General features: G+C 52.6%; 1 protein-coding gene and 1 non-coding gene across 2 annotated transcripts in view; both read right to left on the reverse strand.

The window, feature by feature from the left end:
* Window positions 1-4,731: 4,731 nt before the first annotated feature.
* WWP2 (WW domain containing E3 ubiquitin protein ligase 2) overlaps window positions 4,732-25,938 on the reverse strand; it is a 135,244-nt gene continuing 114,037 nt past the window's right edge. The window contains exons 10-24 of the mRNA XM_028143253.2: window positions 24,973-25,147; window positions 18,594-18,648; window positions 15,019-15,100; window positions 14,354-14,482; window positions 13,925-14,000; window positions 13,596-13,667; window positions 13,296-13,384; window positions 11,301-11,460; window positions 9,899-10,032; window positions 9,432-9,572; window positions 8,717-8,837; window positions 8,307-8,411; window positions 7,379-7,475; window positions 7,093-7,165; window positions 4,732-6,573 (exon numbers count right to left, since the gene is read on the reverse strand). Of these exons, the coding sequence (XP_027999054.2) occupies window positions 6,474-6,573; window positions 7,093-7,165; window positions 7,379-7,475; window positions 8,307-8,411; window positions 8,717-8,837; window positions 9,432-9,572; window positions 9,899-10,032; window positions 11,301-11,460; window positions 13,296-13,384; window positions 13,596-13,667; window positions 13,925-14,000; window positions 14,354-14,482; window positions 15,019-15,100; window positions 18,594-18,648; window positions 24,973-25,147 (1,609 nt within the window). The 3' untranslated portion in view covers window positions 4,732-6,473. The remainder of the gene's footprint in view (window positions 6,574-7,092; window positions 7,166-7,378; window positions 7,476-8,306; window positions 8,412-8,716; window positions 8,838-9,431; window positions 9,573-9,898; window positions 10,033-11,300; window positions 11,461-13,295; window positions 13,385-13,595; window positions 13,668-13,924; window positions 14,001-14,353; window positions 14,483-15,018; window positions 15,101-18,593; window positions 18,649-24,972; window positions 25,148-25,938) is intronic.
* MIR140 (microRNA mir-140) lies at window positions 12,358-12,438 on the reverse strand. Its single transcript, NR_129281.2, has one exon. It is a non-coding gene; the product is annotated as a microRNA mir-140 (primary transcript).

The following is a 25,938-nucleotide window of genomic DNA, read 5'->3' on the forward strand; positions in this document are numbered from 1 at the left end:
CCAGGGTAACCCATAAGAGGCTACAGTGTTTTCTTTGTAATTTCAGTGCCTAATTTATTTCTTAGAATAAAAACAATGGGAGTAGAAAATGCAAAAGTAAAACATCCCTCTCATTTATAAACAGGACTATCTACTGCCACCATTGGCTTTGGAGAGAGCAAAACAAAGCAAAGCAAACCTCGAGTGAGGAGCCCAGTCAGTCTTAGAGAGGCGAGGAGCAAAGATTGGCTTAATCATGGCAGATTGGCAGAAATTCAATTCTTACATGTAGAATTTATCTTTTCTCCCTCCCAAGACCCCATTAAAATGATAGTCAATGAATGTAAAAAAATTCCCCTTCTGCCCGGGCCATTTGGCCCAGGTGAGAGGTAGTGTCTGAGGGGTGGATGAGGGACTTAAACACATTCTGGAAAGAGGAGAAATGGCCAGTAGCAGGAGCCACAGCCAAGAATTCACTGGAAGGAGCGTCATCAAGGAGGGTTCTGGTGAGGCCTGCAGGACCTGGGAAAGGCTCGGGCTTAAGAGGGGCCAGAGTTAGTGTCCTGGGTAAACACAGGCAAACTAGCTGAAAATCAATATGATGGAATGAAGTCAAGCCCCCTTTGGGACCTATGTGTGCAGCCTGCCAGCTACAAGCTGCCCCTCCTCTGCCTCCATGCAGACCTGTCAAAGCAGAAGGAGTTAACAGAGACGGCAGATTAACCATCTCCAGGATTCAGTGATGAACCAGGACACAACGAAGTTTCCAAAGGTGGGAAGAAGGTGGAGGAGTGTAACTGACCAAAAAGAAATGAGCAAGTCCCCAGAGAGACTCCAGCAGGAGGAGACCTGAAAACTGGGGTCGTGAAGTGCTTGCTCATTCAGAAGGGTTGGACACCCAGGTGCTTCCCAAGCCCCTGATAGCCTGGACACCTCCCCTCTCCCAGCTTCAGGGCACAGAGGTCAAGGGAGCTCCAGGCGTGGGGACTCAAGTCAGATCAGAAGGTAAGGGCTGAAAACAGAGAGAAAAGGTCAGGTCAGTGGCTGGGAATCCGAGCACCTTGGCTCCTTCCTGCTGCTTATTCCCAGGAAGCCTACAGGCAGGTGTGCCTGTCTCAGGTATAACCAACCCCCACCCCCCCCAAAGGCGGGAGCAAAGGATCCACCTCTGGAAATACTGGTCACCCCAGAGAAAAGACCCTTGAACAGTGACATGTAGAGCCCCGGTGAAAAGGCCATTCACCACCTAATCCCCTTAACGGCAACCACCACCAAGCAAGAGATTCATGTGTGTCTTTCTGTGAAATATGGAGAGACAAGAATTTTGAGGGAGGAATTGTTCTTTCTCTCCTTCTCCGTCTGCCTAATGTTTTGCAGCTGCCTCCTCCTGTCCTGAGGGGCATCCATTCTAGAGCCTGACCTGTGAGTGGCAGGTGGGAGCCTGGCCTGGGTGACCTAAGACTAGCACAGACCCAGGCCAGAACCTCTGGGGCGGGTTGGCTTGAGTTTCTGCCTCAAGTCTCCATGCTTCTCAAAGCCACAGCCAGGTGCGCAGCAGCGACAGTTTGGTTTTGTCTGCTGGTTGGCCTGCTTCCAGGAGACGGGAGGGAGCCGTGGGCTGGTGCCCGCCCCCGTCTATGCGGGAACATAGAACGGCTTCCCGCACAGCAGCTGAACGCCCCGCCTCCACTGCCGGCTCTGGGTGCGGCAGACCCACAGCTTCAGTTTTGCTCAATGGTTTGCATTTTGTTCTGTTCCTGACGCATGGAATTACTTATCCTGGTTTTAAACCAGCCTTTTTGCTTTCCTTTTTATATGTTGTGTGCCTTTATTGTGTGTTTGGAGCTGAGAGGTTGATCGAATCATGAATTCACGGTACCGTCTTGATGGAACCGATCTTGGTTTCTAATACTATTTTATCCCAAAAAGAGATGGGGCACCCAGGGGAGGAGTTGACGCTGTGGTTGGGGCAGTGGAACTACAGTTGGGATGAGGATATCCTGTAGACCATCAAATACATCCAGCGGGGTGACAAACAGAATCGAATGGAAGGGGCCAAAACTGTAACAAGCATCAAAAAGAAAACAAAGGTGATTGCCACTGGGACCAGCTGATTTGGAGTTAGGCCCTGAATCCGTGTTGATGTCCAGAGGCTACAAATAATAGAAAACAGCCAATGAAAAGTCACATGCTCCGGCCTGAGTCAGTCAAGTGGTACCCGATTCGTGCAGCATGGACTACAGGGACGTGAGCTCGGCTGGGGGACTCGAACCAACCTCAGTCAGAGAGACATAGACAAAACGGTATTTAAAGTGGGATACAAGAGGTAGGCTGAAAAAAGAATGATAATAAAATAAAAAGAGGTAGACCGTAGGGAAATGAGCCAAGGGAATAACTTTGGGCGCTGACTCCATTTTCTTCCCCAAGATGAGGCTGGGGCCTTGTTGATGCTGAGTTTGGCTCTAGAACCAGGAGAGCTTCTTTGTAAACATTCCTCTAAACGGAAACACACACATCAATGGGGTGAGTTTTTCTAGAAGGATGAAGGGCCCTAATAGTGAAGGGCAGTGGGGAAGCTAGAACTGAGCTTTCCAGACCCAGGGAGACCCCACCTTATGTAAAGTTTCACTGGCACCTGGGAGACCCTTAGGGACCTTGGGTGACAAAGGGAGACATATCTGCTTTTCATTTTGGCTAATCATATCAGGAGCTTACTCTAGTGTGTAGGGGTAGGGGGACTCCCTGCCAAATAGTTTCACTTGAAATACTTCAGAGTCAGAAAAAACACACACACAAAAAAAACTGAGGATGCAATAAAAGCAAAGAGAGGTCATTCAAACCTCCGGGGTGAAAGAGCTTATGAGGAAGAAATAGTTGTCCGACTTTATATTAATTAGTTCTGGGGTAGACAGTGTTTATATGATCACAGTACTATAAATGTTCTTGTTGCTTTTCCAATAAGCCTTCAAAAAAAAATAGATTTCATTATGGTTCCACAGTAGAGTAAATGTTAAAAACAAAACAAACAAAAAAAACAACACTGATCATGTGAAAGGACAGGTGCCCAGAGTTAGAAGATGGAAAAGGGAGCGAAGAACTGGGAGGACAGATGGGGATTCCGTTCACCCAGTGTGGTGACAGGGGTCTGGCCATTGCTGAGGCTGGTAACACACGACCTTTTTGAAGGACAACTGGGTAGAATCTGTTGGGATTTAACAAGTATGTCTGGAAGGGCCCAGAAGAAATCAGCAGCAATAGTTGCCTCTAGAAGGTGAGCTGAGTGACTGAGTAACAAAAGAATAAAAGTGTGTGGAGGGGGGGGGGGAGGGGGGATAGGCTTTCTTTCACTGTAGACCTTTCCTATCTTTAAATTTTTATTTTTAATATATTTTTATTGATTTCAGAGAGGAAGGGAGAGGAAGAGATAGAAACACTAATAATGAGAGAGAATCATTGATTGGCTGCCTCCTGCACGCCCCCTACTGGGGATCGAGTACGCAACCCGGGCATGTGCCCTTGACTGGAATTGAACCTGGGACCCTTCAGTCTGCAGGCTATCCACTAAGCCAAACCAGCAAGGACCCTATCTTTAAATTTTAAACCTTTAATAAGTTTTTACGTAAAAATGAAGGCATATCATGAACAGTCCATCTTCCAGGACCTCTGCCCCTTCCAAGAAGAGCAGCCTCAGTGCACAAGACCTGCCCAAGGGCACTCACAGAGGCTTGGGCACAACCGCAATGCCTGCTGGGACAAAGACGGGTGTTTTACAGAAAACCGTAATACGGAATATCACACAGCGGAGAATTAATTAGAGATATGTGGACGGACGTGAAAAGGTGTCCCTGACAGCTCATTTCATGAGGCAAGCAAGTTGTTCAACATAGAAGAGCTCAATTTTAGTCTATTTGACAATGATATGTATCTATGATTTGCATATGCACATAAAATAGTCTGAAGGACCACAGCAAACAGAACAGCAGTTACCTCTGGGGATAAGAGTGAGGAGAACAATTTCCACTTGAGCATGTCTTACATGAATTTATTGGGAGACGTCTGTATAACATGTGGGCTTCTGTCAATATCTTTCTCGAAGTCTAGCACTACCCTGTCGGAGATGGGGGGGAGGGCAGTGGATTCAGCTGATGACTCCAGGAAGGAGCCCGTCCGACCACGTCTGCCTCCCTTGAGAAGCAGCGCCGTCAGGGCCAGGCTCCATCCATGACAGTCATCTCTGTGTTGAATGCATTGAGACCCATCAGCCTGGAATCGGTCCCATCTGATGTCCTAAGTACTCAAAAAAGTAGGTGGCAAACCCTTGTATGACCAGGAAGGGAAGACTAGGGAGTCCCGCTATCATCATGAAACTGAAGAAACACCGAGAAATGTTTCTGGAGTAAGTAACTGCCCAGAACGCTATCCCCAGGTTTCCAAAGCCTGTCCCACCTGCAGCCTCACCTGGTGGGTGTTCTGGCCCCACGCCACTGCTCAGAGGAACCCAGGCCTGTCAGGGGGAGGCTGAGGATGCCGAAAGGGTGTAGTGAGGCAACTGACCAAGGGCTGAAGCCAGTGACCCCTGGACCAGGACTCGGCCACCCAACAGGAGTGTAGCTGTCTTGGTTAATGACGCACATGTTTCTCAAAACCAGCAAGGTCATGGAACTGCTGCCCCATCCGGACCTGGAGGGGCCGAGGGGCCCAGAGGCTTCTCATCTGGGACCGTGATTTTGGAGACAACACGCCAACACCACCCACAGCTGCTGACTGTTTATTGCACAAGAAACTGGCAATTCCGAGGCAAGGCGCTGGGCATTACAAAACAATCAGATGGCCAACCCAGAGCTACCAAACGATATTCTGTAGACACCTGTTATATGTACACACACGCATGTACACACACACGCACATGAACACACTCTGAACACATATGAGCCTGAGGCTTCCAAACTCCGCACAGCAGCTCGCATCCCGCCCTCTGATGCGGCAAGTTGCTGCGGGGAAACACAGCAAGTGACTCCAGGAGCCATTCACACCAGCACAGCCAGCACAGCACACACGGCTGCCCCTGCACAGGCCAGGGGAAAGGACACAGATCTGGGGACACAAAACTATCTTCTGAAGGCCCATGACCGGTCTGGGGGCCTGCCTGGGCTCCCAGGAAGCTAGAGCTAGTCTGCAGCTGGTGCTCGGCACTAGAACCCAGGGGCTGGATCGGGAAGTTCATGACCATCACGGCTCCAGCACCCCGGAAGAGCGTGTCCTTGAAGGTATCAATACCCAGAATGCCCAGGACGGAGCCCAGCGGGGCTCTAGAAATCAAGTCAGAAGCGTGCAGCAGCTCAGGCCCTTCAGCCGCTTCCAAGAGCATCGTCTCCTGTGTGCAGACAAAGCCCTCACTTCCAGGCTCTCGGCTGGCGGGGATGCCCTTCATTCTCAACAGGGGACTAAGCGACCCACCTGGAGGTCCACAGCCTGGGAGACTACATCTGGCAAAGGGCGTCCTTCTCTACCAAAGGCGGCAAGGTTGGTGGCACTCGGGGCACCACCCCTTCCCTCTGTGTCAAAGGCCCGGGGAGGAGGCCGCTGTGAGGTTGAGCTGCCCGAGCTCACAGAACTGCTAAGCTGGTTCCTAAGAGGAGCAGCTGTTTGGGGAATTCTTGGACCCACGGTGCTGGGTCTCTCGAGGTTCCAGCAACACTTGGTGCACCAGCTCCTTGACAGAGAGCGACAGCAGCACACCAGCAACAAAATACGAAGCAACCCGACGCACAAAATGCTTCAAGTTCAGGGGAAGGGAAAGAAAGTCCGAGTTGGCTGTTTCCATCCCACCGACATCCAAGCAGCTGGCACAAGCCTCGGCAGGCTGGTGGGAGTGAACTGGCCAGCCCAGAGTGGCGAGGGGCCTGCCTTGCTGCTCCGCCTCCACGGCTAAGCCTGCGGGGAAGGAAGCAAGGCAGCCTCCATCCAGAGCTCTGGGGGATTGTGGGAAGAGCTTCTCGCTCTCAGACCTTCGTTTTATACACATCACTGGAGAAGTTCTATTTAAAACGAACCTCTTTTACTGGCAAAGACCCTGACAGTGACCCCGAGCGGCCAGTCTCCTTCTCGCCCAACTAGCCCATGAGACCCTCGGCTTGTGCTCCAGCCCTTCGGCACGGGCACCCCCCACCTCCTTGCACACTCACACACACCTAAGGTTGGCCGTAGGGAAGAAGGAGGCTCAGTGAGCTTCGCAGAGGGTCAGCCTTCAAGGCTGCAACAGATGTTGGGCTCAGGTGACTAAGGGGCTTTATTCCAGACTGTCACCAGCGGGAAGGAGGGAGAGGTGGGCAGGGCCTCTTGAGGTCAGGCTCTGCTGCCACCAGCCCGATGACAGTGTGGTCCCACGCAGGGCCACCATCTGCGGGGCCTCCCGGGGCTGCGGCCAGCAGCCTCTCAGGCAGGGAGGACTCGTGACTACATGTGTGCGGGGGCATGGGAGGGGGCAGCCTCAGTTACTCCTGTCCAAAGCCCTCCGTCTCCTCAATGGCGTACAGCAGCTTCTCCTTCAGTTGTTCATAGCTCTTGTACGGTGGGAGATCCAGACGGTTGAAACTGTTGAGAGAGGGGTGGAGACGGTCAGCACGGGAAGCTCGGGGCTGCTGGCCGAGGAGGGTCAAGAGCATTCAGGCGACTGTGGCTCGACCACCACACCCACCAGCTGGCAAGATGCGGAAGCAGGGGTGTCAAGGACCCTGCTCTTGGGGCCTTAATGCTTCAGGTTCTTGGACCACAGAGGGGTTAGGAGAGAGGCCAGGCAGCTGGGGAAATGGGGAAGTAGGCAAGAGGGCACTTGGGACAGCAGCTCTTCGCCTGCTGGAATATAAGTGCTTCAATATCTAATACCCAATATGACTGCCAGCGGGGTACGTCTGCTGCCCCAACTCCTGAGAGATCAGAGGCCCAGACAAAGGCGGCTGGCATATCACAGCCCCTCCCTCCAACCCGACAGCCGCAGACATGCAAAAGTTGCTGGACTCAAGGCCTCAAAGTTGCCCCGTCTATGGGCTGCCCTCAGGGGCGCATCGGGTCTGTAAGGTTCCAGCCACATCCCAGGAGAACCAGCAGGCTCACCAGGTGTGGCTTCGGGGCAGCCAGGTTTCCTTGCCAACCTTGTCGATGCAAAACTTCTGTGGTCCGTTGCTACCTGTTATTCAAAGAAACACATCTCCTGTAACAGGACTGTCCCTTCCTAACGCAGGACCCTCTGGCTCTGCCCACAGCTGCCTCAGCCCGGGAGGCGGAGGCCACAGCTCTTGCCCCTCCCACGGACTTGCTTCCAGGAAGTCACTAGGTCCCACCCTCCCTGAGCCATCCCCACCCCCACCCAGGGGTGCCAGCAGGGCAAGGGAAGACGCACCAATGAGTTCGGCAAATCCCCCGACAGGCAAGCGGCAGGTCCCTGTAACAAACTGCAGCAGCCGGATACTTTTCTCATTGTCCATCTCCTTCACCACCTGCAACTCCGAAAGTCGAAGCAGTCAGGTGACTCCCTGACCCTGTAACTCTCCTCTTTGGGGTTGAGCACACAAAGCCCGGGTGGCTGGGGGTGACAGCCACCCACCTGGGAAACCCCTAAGCTGCTCCCTCTAAGAGGCTGTGTTTATAGAACATTCCCATCAGTCCATGGGGCATGGCTGTCGCAGAAACACTTCGAGCCAGGTATTCTCTTCTCCAAGTTCTACTTTTTAAGATACACTGAAAATGGGAGTGACTGCTTAAAAGTGGGTACAGGTTTTTTTGGAGGAGTGGGGGCGGGGAAGGAGGATGAACTGTTCTGGCATTAGCTAATCATGATGGCTGCACAAAAGCCACTGCACTATACACTTTAAAATGCTTAACACAGTGAGTTTTATGGTATGTTGAATTTCACCTCAACCAAAACATTTCTATATAGTTATTCTCTTTTTGTGTATTTGCTATACTTCATAATGACACCACCACCCACACACAACTCCTTATATACAGGAGTTTCTCTGAATGCTTTCCCGTCCCACGTGGCTGGAAGGAAACCACGTGACCTATGGGAGCGTTCCCCTGCTGCACACCGGCGTTTAGAGCTACCCCAGCTGACCACCGACACTCCTGTCCAATGCACTGGCCACCACCCAGCTGCAACAGCTCCATCTGTCCTGAGATTGGGTTTCTCATCTCTTTTTGCAAGTTGCTGGGGGAGATGAGGAGAGTGCCAAAGGTCAGGTGGGTGATAACACAGCAGAGCCCTTGGGCTTGAGGTCTAGTCGGGTCTCGTGTCCCTTGGTGGGCTGCGATGACCAGGCAGGACCCACCTGCCAGAACCACTGGATCTGCTTGCTGTTCTTGGTGTAGTGCCGGTAGATGGTGTTCTTCTGCCAGTCGTTCATGTCTATCTCCTGCATGCCGCACAGCATCAGCTGCGAGGGAAAGGGCGTCAGCTCTGCGCGCCTGCCCCTCCCCGCCAGCAGGTGGAACCCCCCAAGCACTGCCAACTACTTCTGTTGGCGGTTTTAACCACATGGATAGCACAAATCTTGCACAGGGACCCCCTCACACCAGGGCCCAGGGAGGGGTGGGTGTGAGGAGCCAAATCAAAGTTATTTGCCTGTTGCTACAGTCCTGGGCAGCAAGGGTTCTACTGGGCATTTCTGTGGGTACACAGTGAGGCTCTCCAAGAGCAGGATCGCCCCAGAGGCAGGGTCCCAACAACCTTAGTTCTCACCTCCAGCTCTTTCTCATCAAAGTAGCGCAACCACTCCAAGGGGGCCACCTCGTTGAAGCCGTCTAGGAAGGCTTTGGTCTGCTCCTCCACGCCCCGGGTGAAACGCCAGTCGGTCAGTAGCCTAAAACCAAAGACAGGCTGTCGGTGGAGCCTGAGAGGAATCTGCTGAGACTCAACTTCCCACTTCTGGCGCTGCGAGCCCCAGCTGCTGCCGCCCCAGAGCAGAACCTCTTAAACCTCACAGCAACCCGGAGATACGTGAGTCTTTGAAATCACCACCAGCACCTCCTCCTCCTGTCGCTGCCTGAGCCTCAGACGTACGGATGTTAACAGACTAGACCGAGACCAGAAGAACACGCACAGGTGAATGCATGCACACACGCACGTGAGATGGTGGGTTTGAGCACACAGGACCAGAAGTCCTTTCAGTTGGGAGAAAGAAGAGAAAGATGTCTGAGTGTCAGGACTCTTTGAAGAAAGTCAGCCCTGCAGCCCTAAGTCCACCACGTGGGAAACCAGAGAGCAAACGGGAGCTGCAACAGGGCTCTGGGCTCTGGCTCCCCAGCTCAGGTCAGCGTGTGACCATCCATGGACCGCCAGCTGAAGGCCATGCAAAATGGGAGTTTCTGTGACCCCTGGAGACCTATGGGCCATGCGTGGGCTGCTGTGTCTCTGCTCCCGCACCCCAACCCGTCTCCCAGCACTTGAGACTCACATGATGTACTCCTCCTTGTTCTCCTCCGTCACTCGGATGCTCTCGCCACCTTCCTTCAGCTCGTGGGTCGTCACTTTGCCCAAAATCTCCATGTCCTGGATGAAGTACAGCTCGAGGCCACACTCCTCTAGGTTGTTCTCTCTGGGGGCACGAGAGCACAAGAGGGAAGACGTCTCTCTCAGAAGGGTCTTCCCTTGACCCTGCTCCACCACTCACTTTAGTGCCCCTGGGACACGAGGACGCCCAGGTGGCCCAGGACCCAGGGCAGCAGCCCGGGCCTCTGCCTGATGCAAGGAGAGAATTCCGGGGCTGCCCCATGGGCACCTAGAAGCTGAGCCTCTCCACAAACACTCAGACAGCCTGGGTAAGCCCAGAAGCCACTATGGCAGAGAAAATAAAGGCCGTGGGTACCTACTCCCAACCAGAGATCCCTCTCCTCCCAACACGAGGCAAGCGAGGGGACTCACTTGATCCAGATGATGGAGTTGTAGAATTCGGGGTCAATGGACTCCAGGTCCTTCAGGGTCGGTCTCTTGTTGAGCATCCGCTTGTAGAAAGGGAGGGTGAAGCCCGTGTCAATGAACTTCCCATGGTACAGAGCCTGCGGAGGGAGGACACACAGCGGAGGTTTGTGTTCCTGCAGGCAGGCTCTAGGGTGCTCTGTATCAGAGCCCGGTCACCGTCAGCTGCCCTCTGTCCGGGGAGCACCACGCATCCAGCTACTCCAGGCCCCAAGGGAGGGTCTGGGAAATAAGCAGCACTCTGTGCCCTGACGGGGACCTGCAGACCACAGGGACGGAGCAGAGCCGGCCTGCTCAGGAACCCACCTCGGGCCCGCTGCCTGCCCGGCACACCGCCTGCCGGCTCCCTGCTCCAGCAAAGATGTGCCCATGCTCACAGAGAAGACTCGCTCAGCACAGCTCCAGGTGGCAGCCCTGACTCGCTGACGCTCAGAGCTGGGCAGCACCGGCAGCCAAAAATAATGCAGACGCTGCTGACGGCGAGGGCTGGCGGGCCAGTGGTGAGTAATAGTCTAGGGTTTTACTGGCCTGGCGGCTGCCGGGCCAAGCAGATCTCTGGACCTGGGAAAAATGTGCCCACTTCCTGAGCCCAACACCTTGGCCAGAAACTTCCAGACCAGAGGAAGGGACATATTTAGTCACGGGCTCTTGGGTCCTCCCGAGAGGGGAACAGGGCGAAGTAAAGGAAAGTTAGCAGTGAAACATCAACTACCAAATATGGCAGCGGGGCCGTGGCTCCCATGGGTTCCCCTCCTCAGTCCTGGTTCTCCACCCTCAGGAGACATTCAACTGGAGGCACGTGACATGACCCCCTTCCCTGTTCACATTATGTTCCTATTTCTAGATAAGTACAGATAATGCGTGCCACCCCCCTTCCCTACCCTGCCCAGCTCCTGACAGATGCCTCCTCCACCGGGCACCACCCAGTCTACCAGGGTCTGTCCTAAGCCAGTGCAGGTTCCACATCCCCTGACAGAGGCCAGTGTCACAGCAGGACAGTCCCAAATGCCCCCACCCTGGGCTTGTGACAGATGGTGGCATCCCCAGAGGTGAGCAGTCACAGTGTGCTCAGCCCGTCATCCCAACACCCTCAAAGAGCACTTGTGAAGCCCGTGACCCCGGGCCCTGGCTTTCGCTTGACAAGTCCTCCACAGATCACCATGGATGAAACCCTCTCACCGCCCCTGGGTGGGCACTGAGAGAAGTCCAAACTAGGTCCCGAACTCTCTCTGGCTTTTTGCATGTTTAGTTAGTTCCGTGAGGATGACAGTGGGGCTGCGAGTGGTGGTGTAGGGTCTGGCTCCTCTGCTGCCCCCCTCCCTGGAGGTCTCGTGGCAATGAACCTTACCATGGCAATGAACCTGCCGATGAAGCGGAAGTAGGTGAGGTGGTCGGGGTTGATGGAGGAGGCGGGGTTGATCTGCAGGCAGTAATTGTTCTTCCCGGCGTATTCGAATAAGCAATACATGGGGTTGAGCACCTCGTGGGACAGGAGGAAAAACCACTCTCTGTGAGAGAGAGAGAGAAACAGGACTAGCGGATCCTCCCCTGCACGCGGGCTGGAGGCGCACGGCTCCCCTGCCATCCTTCTCAGCTGCTCTGGAGACACGGGTCCGGGGCAGGTGAGCCAGCACCTGGGTAGGCTAACCTGAAGTAACAGCAGGTCAGTGGACAGGGTGGGGTCAGACCCAGGGCGAACAAGGACGACAGCCACGCTTGAGAGTGACGCTCAGGAAAACGTGAGTGTGTTGGCTCCAGATGGGCATCCGGGACTTTACATCGTAATGGCAATGGGCCCCTGGCACCCTGGGCCACCAGGCACAGCTGTGTAGGCTGTGCACTACACAAGGGCACTATGGTAAAATATCATAGATTTGCACATTTATTGCAACAATTTTCCTGCAGCCAAGGTGTTTCTTTCCGTTAAAGCCAGAATATCGCGACCATTTTCCAACATGGAGGTGTCTTGGAAAAAGGCACCTTTTTCTAAATCTTGCAGTGGTGCTGTATGAACAGCAGTCACCCTGCTGCCACCTGACCTGAGCAGGCAGCGTGACATGAACACATGCTAATGCTTTCCCACCTCCTGATGCATGAACTGTGGTCCATGCTGCCTGTAGATTATAACCCTCACTCCCACTGCAGGGATCTTGCTTCCCTTGCACTTTGCCCTCTCCTCCCCCAGGCCCCATTACCAGACCTTGCTCGTGCTTCTACACGTTCATCTGAACCAACACCCATGCCTTAGCATCTCTTTGCACCCTAGGTACAAGCCTCAACCAGAATTCAGAGTCCCTTTGGGCTTCAGCTAAACCCACAGGGGGACAACCCAACGAGGCCAGTCCCTGGCTGCTGGGCTGTCTGTGGCCAGGCAGACGAGGAGTCCTTCGATGCAGAGGGTGCCCCGGTATCCTGTCCGTGGTTCTACCCTGTGGTAGAACAGCATGACGTAACCTACCATAGGGTAAAACCACTGGCAGGACACAGAGAGACGGACACACACAGGGCGGGAGCCACACCAGAAGCCCACCAAGCAGAGCCTGGAGAGGAGGTCACCACGGGAAAGACAGCCATCGATCCACCGGGGCCAACACAGAGGGCAAAGCCACCAACGAACAGAGGACCAGCAGCAAGTTAACCCAACACCAAGCGAGATGTCCCCACTCCGAGATAGGTGAGTGAGCGGAGCGGTCACCACAGGCTAAGATACTCCTTCTCTCTGCCGGGGCCCTTCAGCCCCATCGTCCAAGGCAACGTTTTGCTAGAGAGTCTGCTAACTTTTGTAGGTGGACTATGGTGAGGGAGAAACAATGCTTTGGGCTCTTTTGGGGGTTGTGTCAGCCGTTTGAATTGTGCTGACCCTGTGTGGGTGACATGCAGCTGAATACTGGTCAAGGCCCTTTAGATTGTGACACAGCTTGTCCATGCCAGGTATGTACCAAGATGCCCCACTTAACCTGCCCCAGCGGCCTTAAAAGTAGGAGAAGTCCAGGGGTGATTTTAATGGGCGACCACATGGCACCAATATTTAGCTTCTGCCCCCCGGTGTAGCAGATAGTATTCAAGTACAGAAATAATGACAGATTGGTTGGTAAAAGAGCCATTGCCCTGACCCCTCCCTCTGGGGCCCCCCTGACCCAGCAACTAAAGGTTAGTGCCCAGCCCAGCAGGGAACCCTGGGACCCAATTCCAACATTTGAACTGGCCATACCCGTGCCCTCTCCAGAAAAGTGTAAGGTCACTGGCAACCAATCAGAGCAGGGAGGAGGCAGCTTTCTAGCCACAGGCCCAGTACCCTGGGGAAGGGGGGTGCAGCGCAGCCTTCCCGGGGCACCGAGCTCACCTGGCAATGCCCCCGTAGTCCAGGCCCTCCTCGCCACGCATGATGATGTAGAGCCGGCGGCGCAGGTCGTAGGGTTTCATGTTCATGATCTGGGGAGACAGAGCATCATGGCCAGCCTGCCACTCTCCCTTCATGGCAACTGGGGGCAGTGGGCAGGGGACAGACACCACTCACCGAGGCCCAGGCCTTGGAAACTCTACTGTGTGGGTTTAATAGGCCACGTGATAGAAGATGGGGAGCTGGGAGGGGGGCCTTGCACCGGCCTCTGGACTTAGATAGATACCATAATTATTTTCTAACCTGTTGGAAAGAGTCCTCAAAAAGCGTCTGCCTGGAAACGCTGATCTTCACGTGGCTGGGGAGCGCATTTGACTGAAAGAAGACAAACCTTGAATCAGGCCTCAGGAGGTAATTATTCAGTCTGGCCTCCCCTTATCTCCCTGGGCTGGGAGAGGAGAGCCTGGTCCCTAGAAATGGGAGCTGACTTCCTGGAGACAAGGTCAAACAACGGCTCAGGGTCAGATCAGTGGCCTTCCCCTAGCTGACCAGGCTGCTGCTGGGCTGGGAAATTGAGCTGAAATAAGTCCACCACCCCAACCTGCAGGGGACGGCCCGGGACCAGCACTCACATGGCAGAGAAAACGGAACTGGTGATACTTCCACCGGAAACTTCGGTCATAGGCTCCAGGGGAACCTTGCTTCGTCCTGGGAAGAGCAAAGAAGTTCTGGTATCTGTGATTTCTCAAAAATTAGCAACCTATCTGTTAGTCCTAAGGACAGCTGGTGCTATTTTAAAGACGAGTAAGTAAGGCATAAAAGAAAAGAAGTGACTGCCTTTAAAATCGTGGGCAGATTTGAGAAGTAAAACAAACCAACAAAAGACCTAGAAATAAAGAGATTTTTGCTTTGAGAGAGAGAGGAAACCACTGGTGTTACCCTGAATAACTGGGGGGCCCCCTCCCTCCCCAGCCCTGCTAATGTGACATGGAAATTGGTCACTAGAGGGCAGTAAGAGCAGCTGAACATGGATACTGCTGTCGCCTGTGGCAAGTCCTTACCCTGACTCAAACCCTGGGCGAGGATCCTTAAAGGTGGTGGTGCGGGTATTGTGGTCCACGAAGTAGCGCACCCCCTCGCTGGTGTACTTCATCTCCCACCCTGGGGGCAGAGCTGGCTCCTGGATCATCCTGCAAACACGGGAAGAGGGGGGTGAGGGCTGGCCCCATCTTCTGGGCCTCAATGCTTAGGAAGATGGGGTCCCCAAAGTGCTCCTTTCTCTCTGCTTTCACCCAGGCTCTGCAAAGCTTTTCCTTAAGGAACTGTACTTGGTACCATCCAAGTCATGAGGACAGTTCTGCAGAACAGAGAGGTCATTTACTGTCCCAAGGCCAAAGAACCAGCCCTCAGTGGCCATGGCCATAGCCTGAGTGGCCACCAGCAATCCTGAGGCACCAACTGCCTCAGTCCCAGATCAACTTGGGTGGGGGGAGCACAGGGTGAAATCATGTTATCAGCAGCTTACACAGTCAACACAGCTACCAGGAAAGTCCATTTAAGGAGCCCCTTTAAGCTCTCATTCAGCTGACACTGTATCATGAGGGTTTCCAGGCACTTGTGTGTGGCTGAAGGTCCCAGAACACTGGCCATAGAGGACAAATGCAGTCCAAGGCCACTTGGCCAGTGCTGGAGCCGCACAGGGCCCCCTCCCAGCCCGAGCCCTTACCCCTGGGTCCGAGGGTCCTCCCACTGGGTGGTGCGTGTGTTATGGTTCACGTAATACACCCGTCCATTGTCTTGTCTCTTCTCTGCCAGGGAGAAGAAAGAAAAGAGGACAGTCAGATTGGGACATCTTGAGCCCTGTTCTCTCCCCCTCTGGGTGCCCCTTTCCAGGTGCTGGGGTCTGACTTGCCGCCGCTGTTCCTGCCCTGTTAGAGAAGTTTAACCAATAAAAGCCTGGCTCATACACATCTGTCACTGGCAAAAGGGACAAAGAGAATCTTTCCCTCGTGGGGAGTGGTGGAGGGACAGACACATTTCCAGCTCAGGATCAAGCACTGTCTTTGGTTGGTTGGTTGGCTGGAAGGTTGGCTGGAGGGCGGGGCGGGCAGTGTGGCAACACTGAGGGGGAGCAGCCCAGCTGAAAGCAGAGGCCTAATTGCATCCAGCTGTGTGCAAAGTGGAGGCCCTCACCCATGCCCCCCCCCCCGCCCAAGTCCCTGACAGCTGGTCTCTGGTACTGCAAGCTCTCTGCCCACCAGATACAGGGACCCAGGTGCCTGTGGGGGTTGCATTTCCCTCATACCTCTCTGATCAGTACTCCACCTACCCTCTACTTGATCTTTTTTTCTCCTCAGAGGCAAAGTTTTGTTCTAAAACTCTCATGTCTCTATGTTGCATATGTGCAAATAAATGCAGGGGCTGCGGCACTTACAATGCCCATCTAGCTCTCACACCTAAGGGCATGCGTCCTGCGTTTGGGAGAGCTCAGACATTCTCTCTCTCTTCTGGACAATCCTTACTCTCTTGCCCTTTGCCTGTGCACTGAGGATGGCCTGGGGTCCTCTAGGGAGGGAATCTGGGCTTCAGGAGCAGATCCGATTCTAGTGGGGATTCCAGGCCCTGAGAAAGGTTAAAAGGGTCACCCCATCAGCTCTGAGTGGATGGAAGGCAAAACTCAGGGCAAGGCTCTGAAGCCAGACAGGTCACCTTCCCCAGAAAGTTTCTGAGCCTTCAAATCTGTTTCTGTCTTGAGAACAAATGATGCTAATGGCCCTCTCTCACTTATGATGACAGGAGAAAAATTAAAGAAATAAAAACAATCAGTTCCAGAACCTAACAGGGAAACCAAAAATCCAAAAGGAGCAGAACTGGGGGGCCCCACCCCCTCCCCTCAAGTGTCAGGCTGCAACATTCCCAATACCAACTCAAGATCTTGGTCTCGGTCTATCTTACCTGGTATCCATTCAAACAAAAGGAGTCAAGAGAAGGTGCCTAGAATTGCTACAGAGCTACGCCCACCTCAGAAGTGCTGAGGGACTGTCCCACTGAACACAGGCTTCCCGAGAGGGACCTGCGGGCGGGAAGGGCTCCCAGCCAGAGGCTTCTGCTCTCAACTGGCCCCTCCACATCTGCTCTGCCCGGGCTTCATTCAGCGCTCACCGCCAGGCTGCGGGATCTGTCCAGTAGGTCTGAGGCCTGTGGCCTTGCTTCTGGCACTGCTCCCTGCACGGGGGGCCTTGGTATGGTCCCTCTGAACTGCTTTGCTGCCTACAATTTCATAGTCTAGGGCTGGGAGAGTCCTAAGAGCATCTAGCTCAGCCTCATTTAGGGAGAAATGGACTCGGGAACATTCGGGCACGTGCCCAGGGATCAGGGCAGCTGAGGAGATGTGGACCTAACGCTGAGATGCCCCGACCCCTGAGCCGATGCTCAGGAAGGACCACGGGGTCTGTCATGGAGGAGCAGGAGGACACAGCAGACCTGACAGCAGGCTCGTGCTAAAGGCAATTCTCGTTTAGTTTTGCTGCTCTTTCTGTGCAATCTCAGCTCTCCCTGGGGAGATGCCCTGCACCAGCCCTGGAGAGGCCAACACAAAGCCCGAAGGATTCGATTAGGAAGGCCCCCTGGCCCTCGGCCAGATGTTCTTTCTTCTCAGTCACATACCATTCCGTTTTGTCGTGTTTTTCTCATCATATGTAAACAGCACCGACTCCAACCGTGGCTCCGAGTCCCATCTCAGATATTTCACACGTGGCTTCTGGGCACTGTTTACAAGTCCTTATAGCTACCCTTACTTGGTGACCCATCATTTAGCAAAACTGGCAGAGAAATAAATTACTTGACTCTATGGAGAAAGGTGCAACTCTGAGTCCCCAGCTCCAGGCCACAGTGTCTACTGGCTGCCAAACAGCATTCCAGATTCTTGTTTAATCTGTTGAGTTGTCCCCTATCTAGACAGGGATCCTGTGCGGGACTCCCCCACCTTTGACTTGCTGCCAGTCTCTGAGACAGCAATGACCTTTCATCGGCTCAGGGAGCAAGGTGGATTCTCTAGCAGAAAATGAGTTGTGCGGAGGCCTCCCTAACTGACATATCCCACTGGGAGGGCGAGGAGGACCCGCCAGTGCTCCGGAATGCTGTGGTAATTCAGTAAGTGATACCCTGCAGGTCCCAGGGGGTTGATGCAACTTCGTAAATTACTACCAGGGAGTAGCTGTGTCTGCACCGAGAGGCTCAGATGCGCATCCTGTCATTGTCATCTTCTCCATCTTCGCCGGGGAGCATGCCCTCGCCCAACTTAATACCATCTGCGAACACCACCAAACCCGCATTTACTGTCTTCTGCCGGCCTAACCAATCAATTAAACCCAACACAGGCCAATTCCCGCTAAAAGGTCCTCTTTAACTCCCAGGAACTCTTGCCTGCTGAAAAAAAATCCTCACCCAGCTCAGAGAGCTGCGGAAAGCACCCAGTCTCGCCATCTCTGACGACCCCTCTTTGCATGACTGCTCCAAACCAGAAAAGCCATAAAGTCCGTAATTTCTCTCAAGTCCATCTAACGCATTACTGCAAATCACACCAAAGACTTAGATGAGAGGCAGCTGTCAATGACAAGGAGAAGCCAGCATGATGCCGTTAACTAGCAATGGTGTACTTTAATAGAGTCGCCGCCCAGCGCTCAGCTGGCTTCCCTCCGGCCCCTTTCACAGCCGCGTCCCCCCAAAAAGGTGGCTTCCATTAGCTCAGGGGTCGGAGCATCTCAGCGTTAGGTCCACATCTCTTCAGCTGCCCTGACCCTGGGCACATGCCCGAATGTTCCCGAGTCCATTTCTCCCTAAATGAGGCTGAGCTAGATGCTCTTAGTCCTCCAACATCTCAGCTGCAAAGAAAGGTTTGGTAAAGTAGCTCCTTTCAATCACAGGCCACAGACCTGAAATAAATGCATCTGGGAATCAGCCACGTCAGAAGTGACAGGATGGGTTGTTGGGTCGACACCTTGAAAGTCAGGACCGGAACCCAACAGTACCACAGCCGCTTGGGGACTTCTCTCGTAGGTTCCCCCTCCTTCCGCTTTGGCGGGTGAATGCTACTGGGCAGGGGGACTCCATTACTTTCCCAGCCTTCTCGCTCCATGGCCTGCAATTTCTCTGGCCGGGCATCCCCACAGAGCGCGCTGGAAAGAAGTGAACTGGGAAACCGAGGGAAGAGGAGAGAGGAGGACTCGCAGGGAGAGCACGGAGCACGGTGCAGCACCAGCTAAGGGAGGCTGAGGGACAGAGGTGGGACTCAGTACTTACCCCAGCCGGGAGGGAGGGGGCCCAGTGGGTCATGGTCGGTTGAACCACTCGAAGACTAAACACAAGAAACACAGCAGAACACAGAGATTAAAAAAAACGCCGCTGGTTAAAAATAAATTGATAGATAAACCTAAAAACGCCAACTCGTTTCCACATTTGGGCTCTTTGTAGAGGAGATCGTGGGGCTTTAGGGGACATCCGCTCCCCTCAAAAGTCTTTTTCAAAAAAGAAAAACTGAAAAAGAACCCTGCACACTGAGGACCCAGATAGGTTGTGGCGAGGGTGGAGTGAGGGGGAGGAAGAGGTGCGCAGATGAAGGCGGGCCGGGGCCCCGGAGGCAGCGGGCTGGCCCCAGGCATGGCCGAAGGGCCCAGAGCCGGGCTGCTGGCGAGCTCGGCCAACCCAGTGCCTCTGCTCAGCTCCTGCTCCCGCGGCCAAGGCAACTGAAATCACCACCACCTCCAACTTTCTCCAAGAACCACACACGGGAAGGGAAAAAATATCGCAGGCCTTTCCAATGAAATCATTCCCACAAGCCCTGCCCACGCCCAGAGCTTCCTGGCTGGGGGCTGGGCCCTCCTCCCTGCACCTCCCTCCTGGGTGCGCTGGAAGAGGGAGCAGGGTGTGCAGCATCAGCCCAGACTGAGGGCACATTCATGCCCCAGGCCCCTTACCTCCCCCAGGAATGTTTTGCTTCCCTTCACAAAGCACCTTTATTCTCCTCCGGCCTGAACCTGAAGTTGCTCAGTGTTCTGTGTGTGCCTGTCTGGGGAGGTGGGGCTGGGGGCGAGGTGGCAAGAGAGAAGGGGAGACAGGAGAAAGCAGGGGGAGCTGACTCCAGGACTTCAGGGTCGCTGTTTACATTAGAGCCCCCCACCCCCAGCCAAATTCTGCTGCAAGGTCCCTGGGGCGGGGCTGCTGTGGACCAAGAGTTCTCATATCCTGTGGGGAAGGGGGTGCTGTCAGAAACTCTTCATAGTTAAATAAAACAAGTATTGTTCTGCGCTTTCTTTCTTTCTCTCTCTCTCTCTCTCTCGCTCTTTTTTCCTGAAACATTTTTATTTCACTTACTAAAATTTAATCATTACATTAGGGGATCAAGTTCTCAATGCAGACTTCGAGCTGCCTGGCTGGCCCCTTCGGAGCCACACACAGGCATGAGGATGAATGGAGCTCAGTCTCGGCTTGAGAAAACATTGGTGGAACTCAACTGCCAACGAACCCCCTTTCACAGCCACCCTCCACCCCCAGCTGAAAGGACAGAGAAACTTTCTTTCCAAGGTGGCAGCACAAGCAACTCTTCCAAAGCGAGTTCCAACAAAGACGTTTAAGTCTGGAAACCATAGGTTCCTTGATGGGACAGAGCCCCCTTTCAGCCGCGGGCCTCCAACCCAGCAGAATGAACCTGCACCGAGCGGTGTGGGAGGAGGGCTGTCCTCCATTTAGGGCACGTTACCATCAGTGCAACGTGGAGGACGTGCGCCGTATCTCCACCACAGCTCAGGTTTGTCTGATGGCTACGGAAAAAGATCTCCCAAATTCACAGTGGTCGTTTTGCTGGCGGTGGGGTGCAGCATCTCAAGTGCCTCCAAGTTTGTTTGAAACACCCATGCATTTCAGATAATGAAGCCAAATACAATGTCGTGGGGTAAGCACTGAGCTGCAGCAATGACCTTGAAGAAGGAAAGCACTACGGAAAAGGTCATTTTAAGAATTTAAAAGAAACACTTTGTGCAAAATTATTTGCTGCTTCAGGTCTTTTCTTGGAATGAGTGGACAATCCACAAGCACTGAGGGGCTCCGATGGGTACCAACTGGGTTTCGGTGGACTTACAGGCATCTTTTGCTTAACTGTATAAATCAATAGACTAAATGTCTTCACTGACAGTCTCTGTGACCTGCATTGAACTACAAACAAAAAATATTTATCAGCTAGCAAATAACACAGCATCTAGAGTGTAGGCACATGACTTAAGAACAGCCAATCAGGTGCTCCCACCCAAACTTGCAGGGACCAGAAAGAAAGCACAGGGGCTGTTGGAGACACCTCACTGCTACAGTAGAGACCACAGCTCATTGGAGCATCCAGTGTTTAACAGCAGATAGATGAGCGATGCCCTACCAGTGGTCAGCAAACTGCGGCTCTTTTGACTAATGAGTTTGCCGACCACTGACCTACACTCTCGATTCCAATAATTACAGGCTGTTGTTGTTCCTTGTGATTAAGCCCCTATCTCAGTGGTCGGCAAACTCGTTAGTCAAGAGAGCGGCAAACCTCGGCTCGCGAGCCGCAGTTTGCCAACCACTGCCCGAGACAAATCATCCCTCTGCCCTGCCTACCCCTGGTTTTCTGCCAGAGTTTGATTCTTCATCGTTCTGTTAATTCCCACTTGGTAAATTCTTTTTTTTGCTTAAGCTTAACCAAGCAGGTTTCTATTATTCATCAAAATGAACACTGACTAGCATACAAAACACAGGGAGGAGAATAAAAAGAAATTATCAGCCCTTTTCTTAATCCTTGACTTTTTAATGTCACAAACGTCATACAATGTTGGCTCTCTTTTGTTAAAGTGGTTTTTAAAAAATGTCTTCGGCATCCTCTTAGTCTCACCTCCAACACTTGTCAGAAGAGAGAAGAGGAAGCAGGAGGGAGGGAGATAGAGACCAGAGACTGATAAACAGGAACGCGTGGAATGGAGTCACTGGGAGCCGACCACCTGCCCTTCTCTCCCACCACGCTCCCCAGAATGCACGATCGCAGGTGGGTGGCTCACAGCAGAAAAGCACCGAGAAAGGGGCCGGGAGGGATTACAGCCAGAAGAGAGATCCTAGGACGCGCAGGGGACTCAGAGGGACAAGACAGTTGCCTTTATCACTAGGAACAGAAAGGAACGCTGTGGGACAATTTTCCTGGGAAGTGTCCGTGGGTTGGGAGATCCGAGGTACAGGCCATGAGCCAGACAGCTCATGTGAGTTCAAGTCTCCCAGGGAATAAGCACCAAGTTCCAGTAATATTTTAAGATACAAACTCAGAAATAAAGAATGTCTAGCAAATAAAACCAAGGGCGAGAAAGGCTCTGGGAAGGGCATGAAGGTTACAGTGTGGAAGGCAGGCGCCCAGTGGGTGCAGAACAAAACCCAGGTGCTTGAGAACCCAAGCCAAGGGGCCCTCCTCACAGTGAGAACCAGGTTGGCTGTTTCTGGATAATGCAATTCGGCGGCATCCTCAGATTAGGAGCCACAGAAAGATTTGCTTCAGTCCTACCGACACTAGATTATTAGGAGAGGACCAAGCGGGGGGGGGGGGGGGGGGTGGGGGGGGGGCGGGCACCAAAGGAAGACGTGTCACAGAAATAGCAGTAGATGTGAGACGGGTCCTGTCACAATACACAAGGCGCACGACCGGGCCGGGCATCCGCAGTGGACTGCAGTGGGAACCCAAAACAGAAGGCAAAGTGAAAGTGCACATCGAACACAAGTATGTGCATGATGATCATGAGCAACAAAGGCACCAGGCCGTTAGGACAGGAAAACATGTCAGAAATAAGGGAACAACAGAGACGGAAAAAAAGGATGTGTGTGGAGGCAGATGGCAGGAAGGAACTGCGGGAGTCTGCAATCTGGGGTTCCCTTCATTTCCATTTTGAACTGTATTTTGTGTTCTCTGCGGGGCAGCAAAGAACAGGTCTCACTTTCAGCCCCGCAGGAGAAAGAGGAGGAGGGGAGGCCGCTGGTATAGTATCAGCTCTTAAGTCTACCACGTCAAATCCTGGGCCAAGGCCAAACCCCAAAATAACTCCATGAAAGCGACTCTTCTTACTTGTAACCAGGACATGGCACCACAGCAAACAAGAGGGGCAAACCAAACCCAAGGGGGAGGGAAATCAACAGAGAGACATTGAAAGCTGACCCAGAAAATATGGGTCTTGTTTCAGGGAGAAAGGGGAGCCATCACCTCCATCCAGAGCCCTCCTAAATCCCCAACCAAGCTGAGAAAACCGTATTCGAGTACTTAAAAGAAAAAAAAAATTAGTGCTTAATTTTTTACTTCTAGGAGACCCTCCAAGACAAAGTTCTTCCCCTGCAGGCCCAGAATGATGCTGCTACAATGAGAGGCAGGAAAGAGGAACAAAAGTGCCAAAAGACCAAGCAGACGTGAACTCCGGGGTCTTCCCTTTCACATACCAAGCATCTTGGTCAACCTACAGGACCTACCTGGTACTTGTTAGAGAAGGAAAAAAGATCCCTTTAGTGGATTCTTTTTTAACTAGAAGTTGAGTAAGCAGGGAGACAGAACCAAGTGAGACTCCTAAAATGTGTCCTTGTCTTGAAGTCCAAGGACCAAGATGCCCACAACCCAGTTTTGCAGCCACGACCACCCAAGCAGATGGCAGGTAAGGTCTTTGGGGCCCAGCACATGAAGAACAATTTCTGAAACGCAGAGGATGACCAGATCCCATCCAATTTAGAAACATGCCAGAACCGGATGCCAGGCATGTGTGAAAGGGGCTGTGGAGTGGGAGGCCTGGCATAAGGACTCAGGCAGTGCTGCACCTGGTAGACCACCAGGGCACTTCAGCTGCTCTTTCTTGTGACAGTGATTAAATATTGTGGACCAGCTCACAAGGTTTCCACCCTCCAATCCACCACGTCCTATGAGGGTTCTACACAGATCCCAAGCTTCATGTTCAAGGTGCTCTGAGAAAATGCAGAGTTCCAACTTGGGAATCCCACCCCTTCCTCCCCAAAAGGCCATGTGTCTGGGCTCCCTCCAGCCACCATGTTACTGGTGGAAGCTCTAATGGAGTGGAGATTCAGGAAGGTGAGGCTAAGAGGGTTCACAGTACGGGAAACCATAGACAGTTCATTTGGGACCACTCTGAATTCTGGAGTAGAACATTTAAATGCTATTCTGTAGGTAATGACCACAAAAGTTTTTGAGCCGGTGATAAAAAATGACAGTATAAATGTAGAGCAACCCTCTTCCCCCTTCCTTAAACCCTCCACAGTGATTTTTTTTAACAGTGATGAAATGACAGTGATACCTGAAGACTGCTCTGGTGGGAACAGGCAGTATGAATTGAAGGAGAGAGAATGGCAGCAGAGAGAACAATTCAGAAGCTGCCCTAACCATTCAGTTGGAAGAGGCAGAGGAAAATCAGGAATTAGATAGCAGGAGATTGATCTAGACTAGGGGGTCAATAAATATTTTCTGTAAAGGATCAGACAGTAAATATCTTAAGCCAGTGGTCAGCAAACCGTGGCTCGCGAGTCACATGCGGCTCTTTGGCCCCTTGAGTGTTCTAACGCCACTTCTTCAAAATAGACTCGCCCAGGCTGAAAACCAACTTCTGAGCATAGGCCACAAAGTTTCAATCGCACTGTACGTGTGCGCCCACACGTGGTATTTTGTGGGATAGCCACACTCAAGGGGCCAAAGAGCCAACGACTGTCTTAGGCTGTATGGGCTACATACTCCCTGTTGTGACTACTTCATTCTGTTATTATAGCTTAAAAGCAGCCACAATCAATACCCCAAGTACAGGGTGTGCTTATCCTTATATAATAAAAGGCTAATATGCAAATTGACCGAATGGCAGAATGATCAGTTGCTATGATGTGCACTGACCACCAAGGGGCAGACACTCAATGCAGGAGGCTGCCCCCTGGTGGTCAGTGCACTCCCACAGGGGGAGCGCCACTCAGACAGAATCCCTGAGCTGGGCTCATGGCTGGCAAGCGCAGCCCACCTCCGTGGCAGCGCTAAGGATGTCCGACTGACAGCTTAGGCTCACTCCCCGTGGACATCCCCCGAGGGCTCCCGGACTGCGGGAGGGCACAGGTCAGGCTGAGGGACCCCCCGAACGCATGAATTTTGTGTACCGGGCCTCTAGTGTGCCAATAAAACTTTATTTACAAAATCAGGCGAGGGTCAGTTTGGCCCACAGACCATAGCTTGCCAACCCCTGATCTAGATGAACTTTAAAGGCCCTTTCATCCTTGAGTATCAGTCCAATAATAAAGATCTAAAGAAACACAGTAGCAATGGGAAGAGAAGGATCTGGGTGGTTGTTTTGATTTGAAAGGGTGAGATATAGGAGAAGTCACAGCTGACCAGGCTCTAAGTCCGGGTAAATGGACTTGGATGGGAGTGCCAGAAGAGAAATCCAATGTTGAAAGAAAGATGGTGAATTCAGCTTCAGACACATTGAGTCCTTAGACACAGAGGCTGAGCATCGAGTTAACTAAGTTAGAAACACTGGAGTTTGAGGAATTTCACTGTGATGAGTAAAATCTCAGGGTCAGGGCACTGACATTTTCCCTGCTCACCCAACAGGTCAGTGGAGACTAGGCGAAGCTGCAATTTCTGCCCTCTCACCTGGTAGAGGAATCTTTGGCTGAAGTGCTGCATGGCGCCCTGGAGCTGATTCCGCTGTGACTGCCACTGCTCATAGTTGCGCACATACTCGGCTGTGGGGCGCTGCCAGGTGGTGGTCCGAGTGTTGTGATCCACATAGTAAAATCTGCCTCGGGGGTCTGTGCGTTTCTCCCAGCTGGAAACATGAAGCTCAGCATGAATATAGTGACCACCCCACCCCTACCTTCAAATTCTAGCAAAATCTCAGATGGTTGACAAGGAAGGACCACGGGAGGGTGAAGGGTGGTGTCTGGCACAGGAGCTTGGCTGCTCGCGGGAAGCACAGCCAGGCAGGCCCCAATCACAGAGGCTTCTGAGGCTTAGATGATTATAGAGAAAATTTGTGGTTGCATCCTTAGCAACCAATCCCTCCTTACCACTAGCTCCTGATTCCCATTTAGGTGATGTATATGGTTTTAGGAAAGATGGCTCTACTCCCAACCCGGGAGTTGAACTATTTACTAAACCCAAAGTGGACAAATGCTGGTCAATCGGTGAATCTTGATAGTTTTGCTAGGAATTCTGGAAAAAGCAGTCTCTCTTCCTTGCAGGATATGACTGAGAAAGCATGTAGTCTGGGAGCTATTGGCTGCCATCTTGAACCCAAACAACGTGAAGTTGACCCAGTGGATGGCAGAGCAGAAAAGTGGGGGGAAATCCAGCTCTTTGGTGATATTGTTGAGCTACTAGTTCAGGCTTCACTTGAAACCAGGACCTATATCTAGATTTTTGTTATATGAGCCAATAAATTCTCTTCATTATTGAAGCCTATTTGGACCCCACATTTTTTTTATTGGCATCTGAAATTACCCTGATATAAGGTGCCAGTGAAAACATGTTGCACGGTCATGGGAAGGTTGGTGCAAATGGCAGCAAGACTCTCCACATTATCTTTGGTGAGTAACAACCTTTCCAAAGTTGGTCCTA

The sequence above is a fragment of the Eptesicus fuscus genome, chromosome 21 (assembly GCF_027574615.1).
Source record: "Eptesicus fuscus isolate TK198812 chromosome 21, DD_ASM_mEF_20220401, whole genome shotgun sequence".
Taxonomy (NCBI): Eukaryota; Metazoa; Chordata; class Mammalia; order Chiroptera; family Vespertilionidae; genus Eptesicus; species Eptesicus fuscus.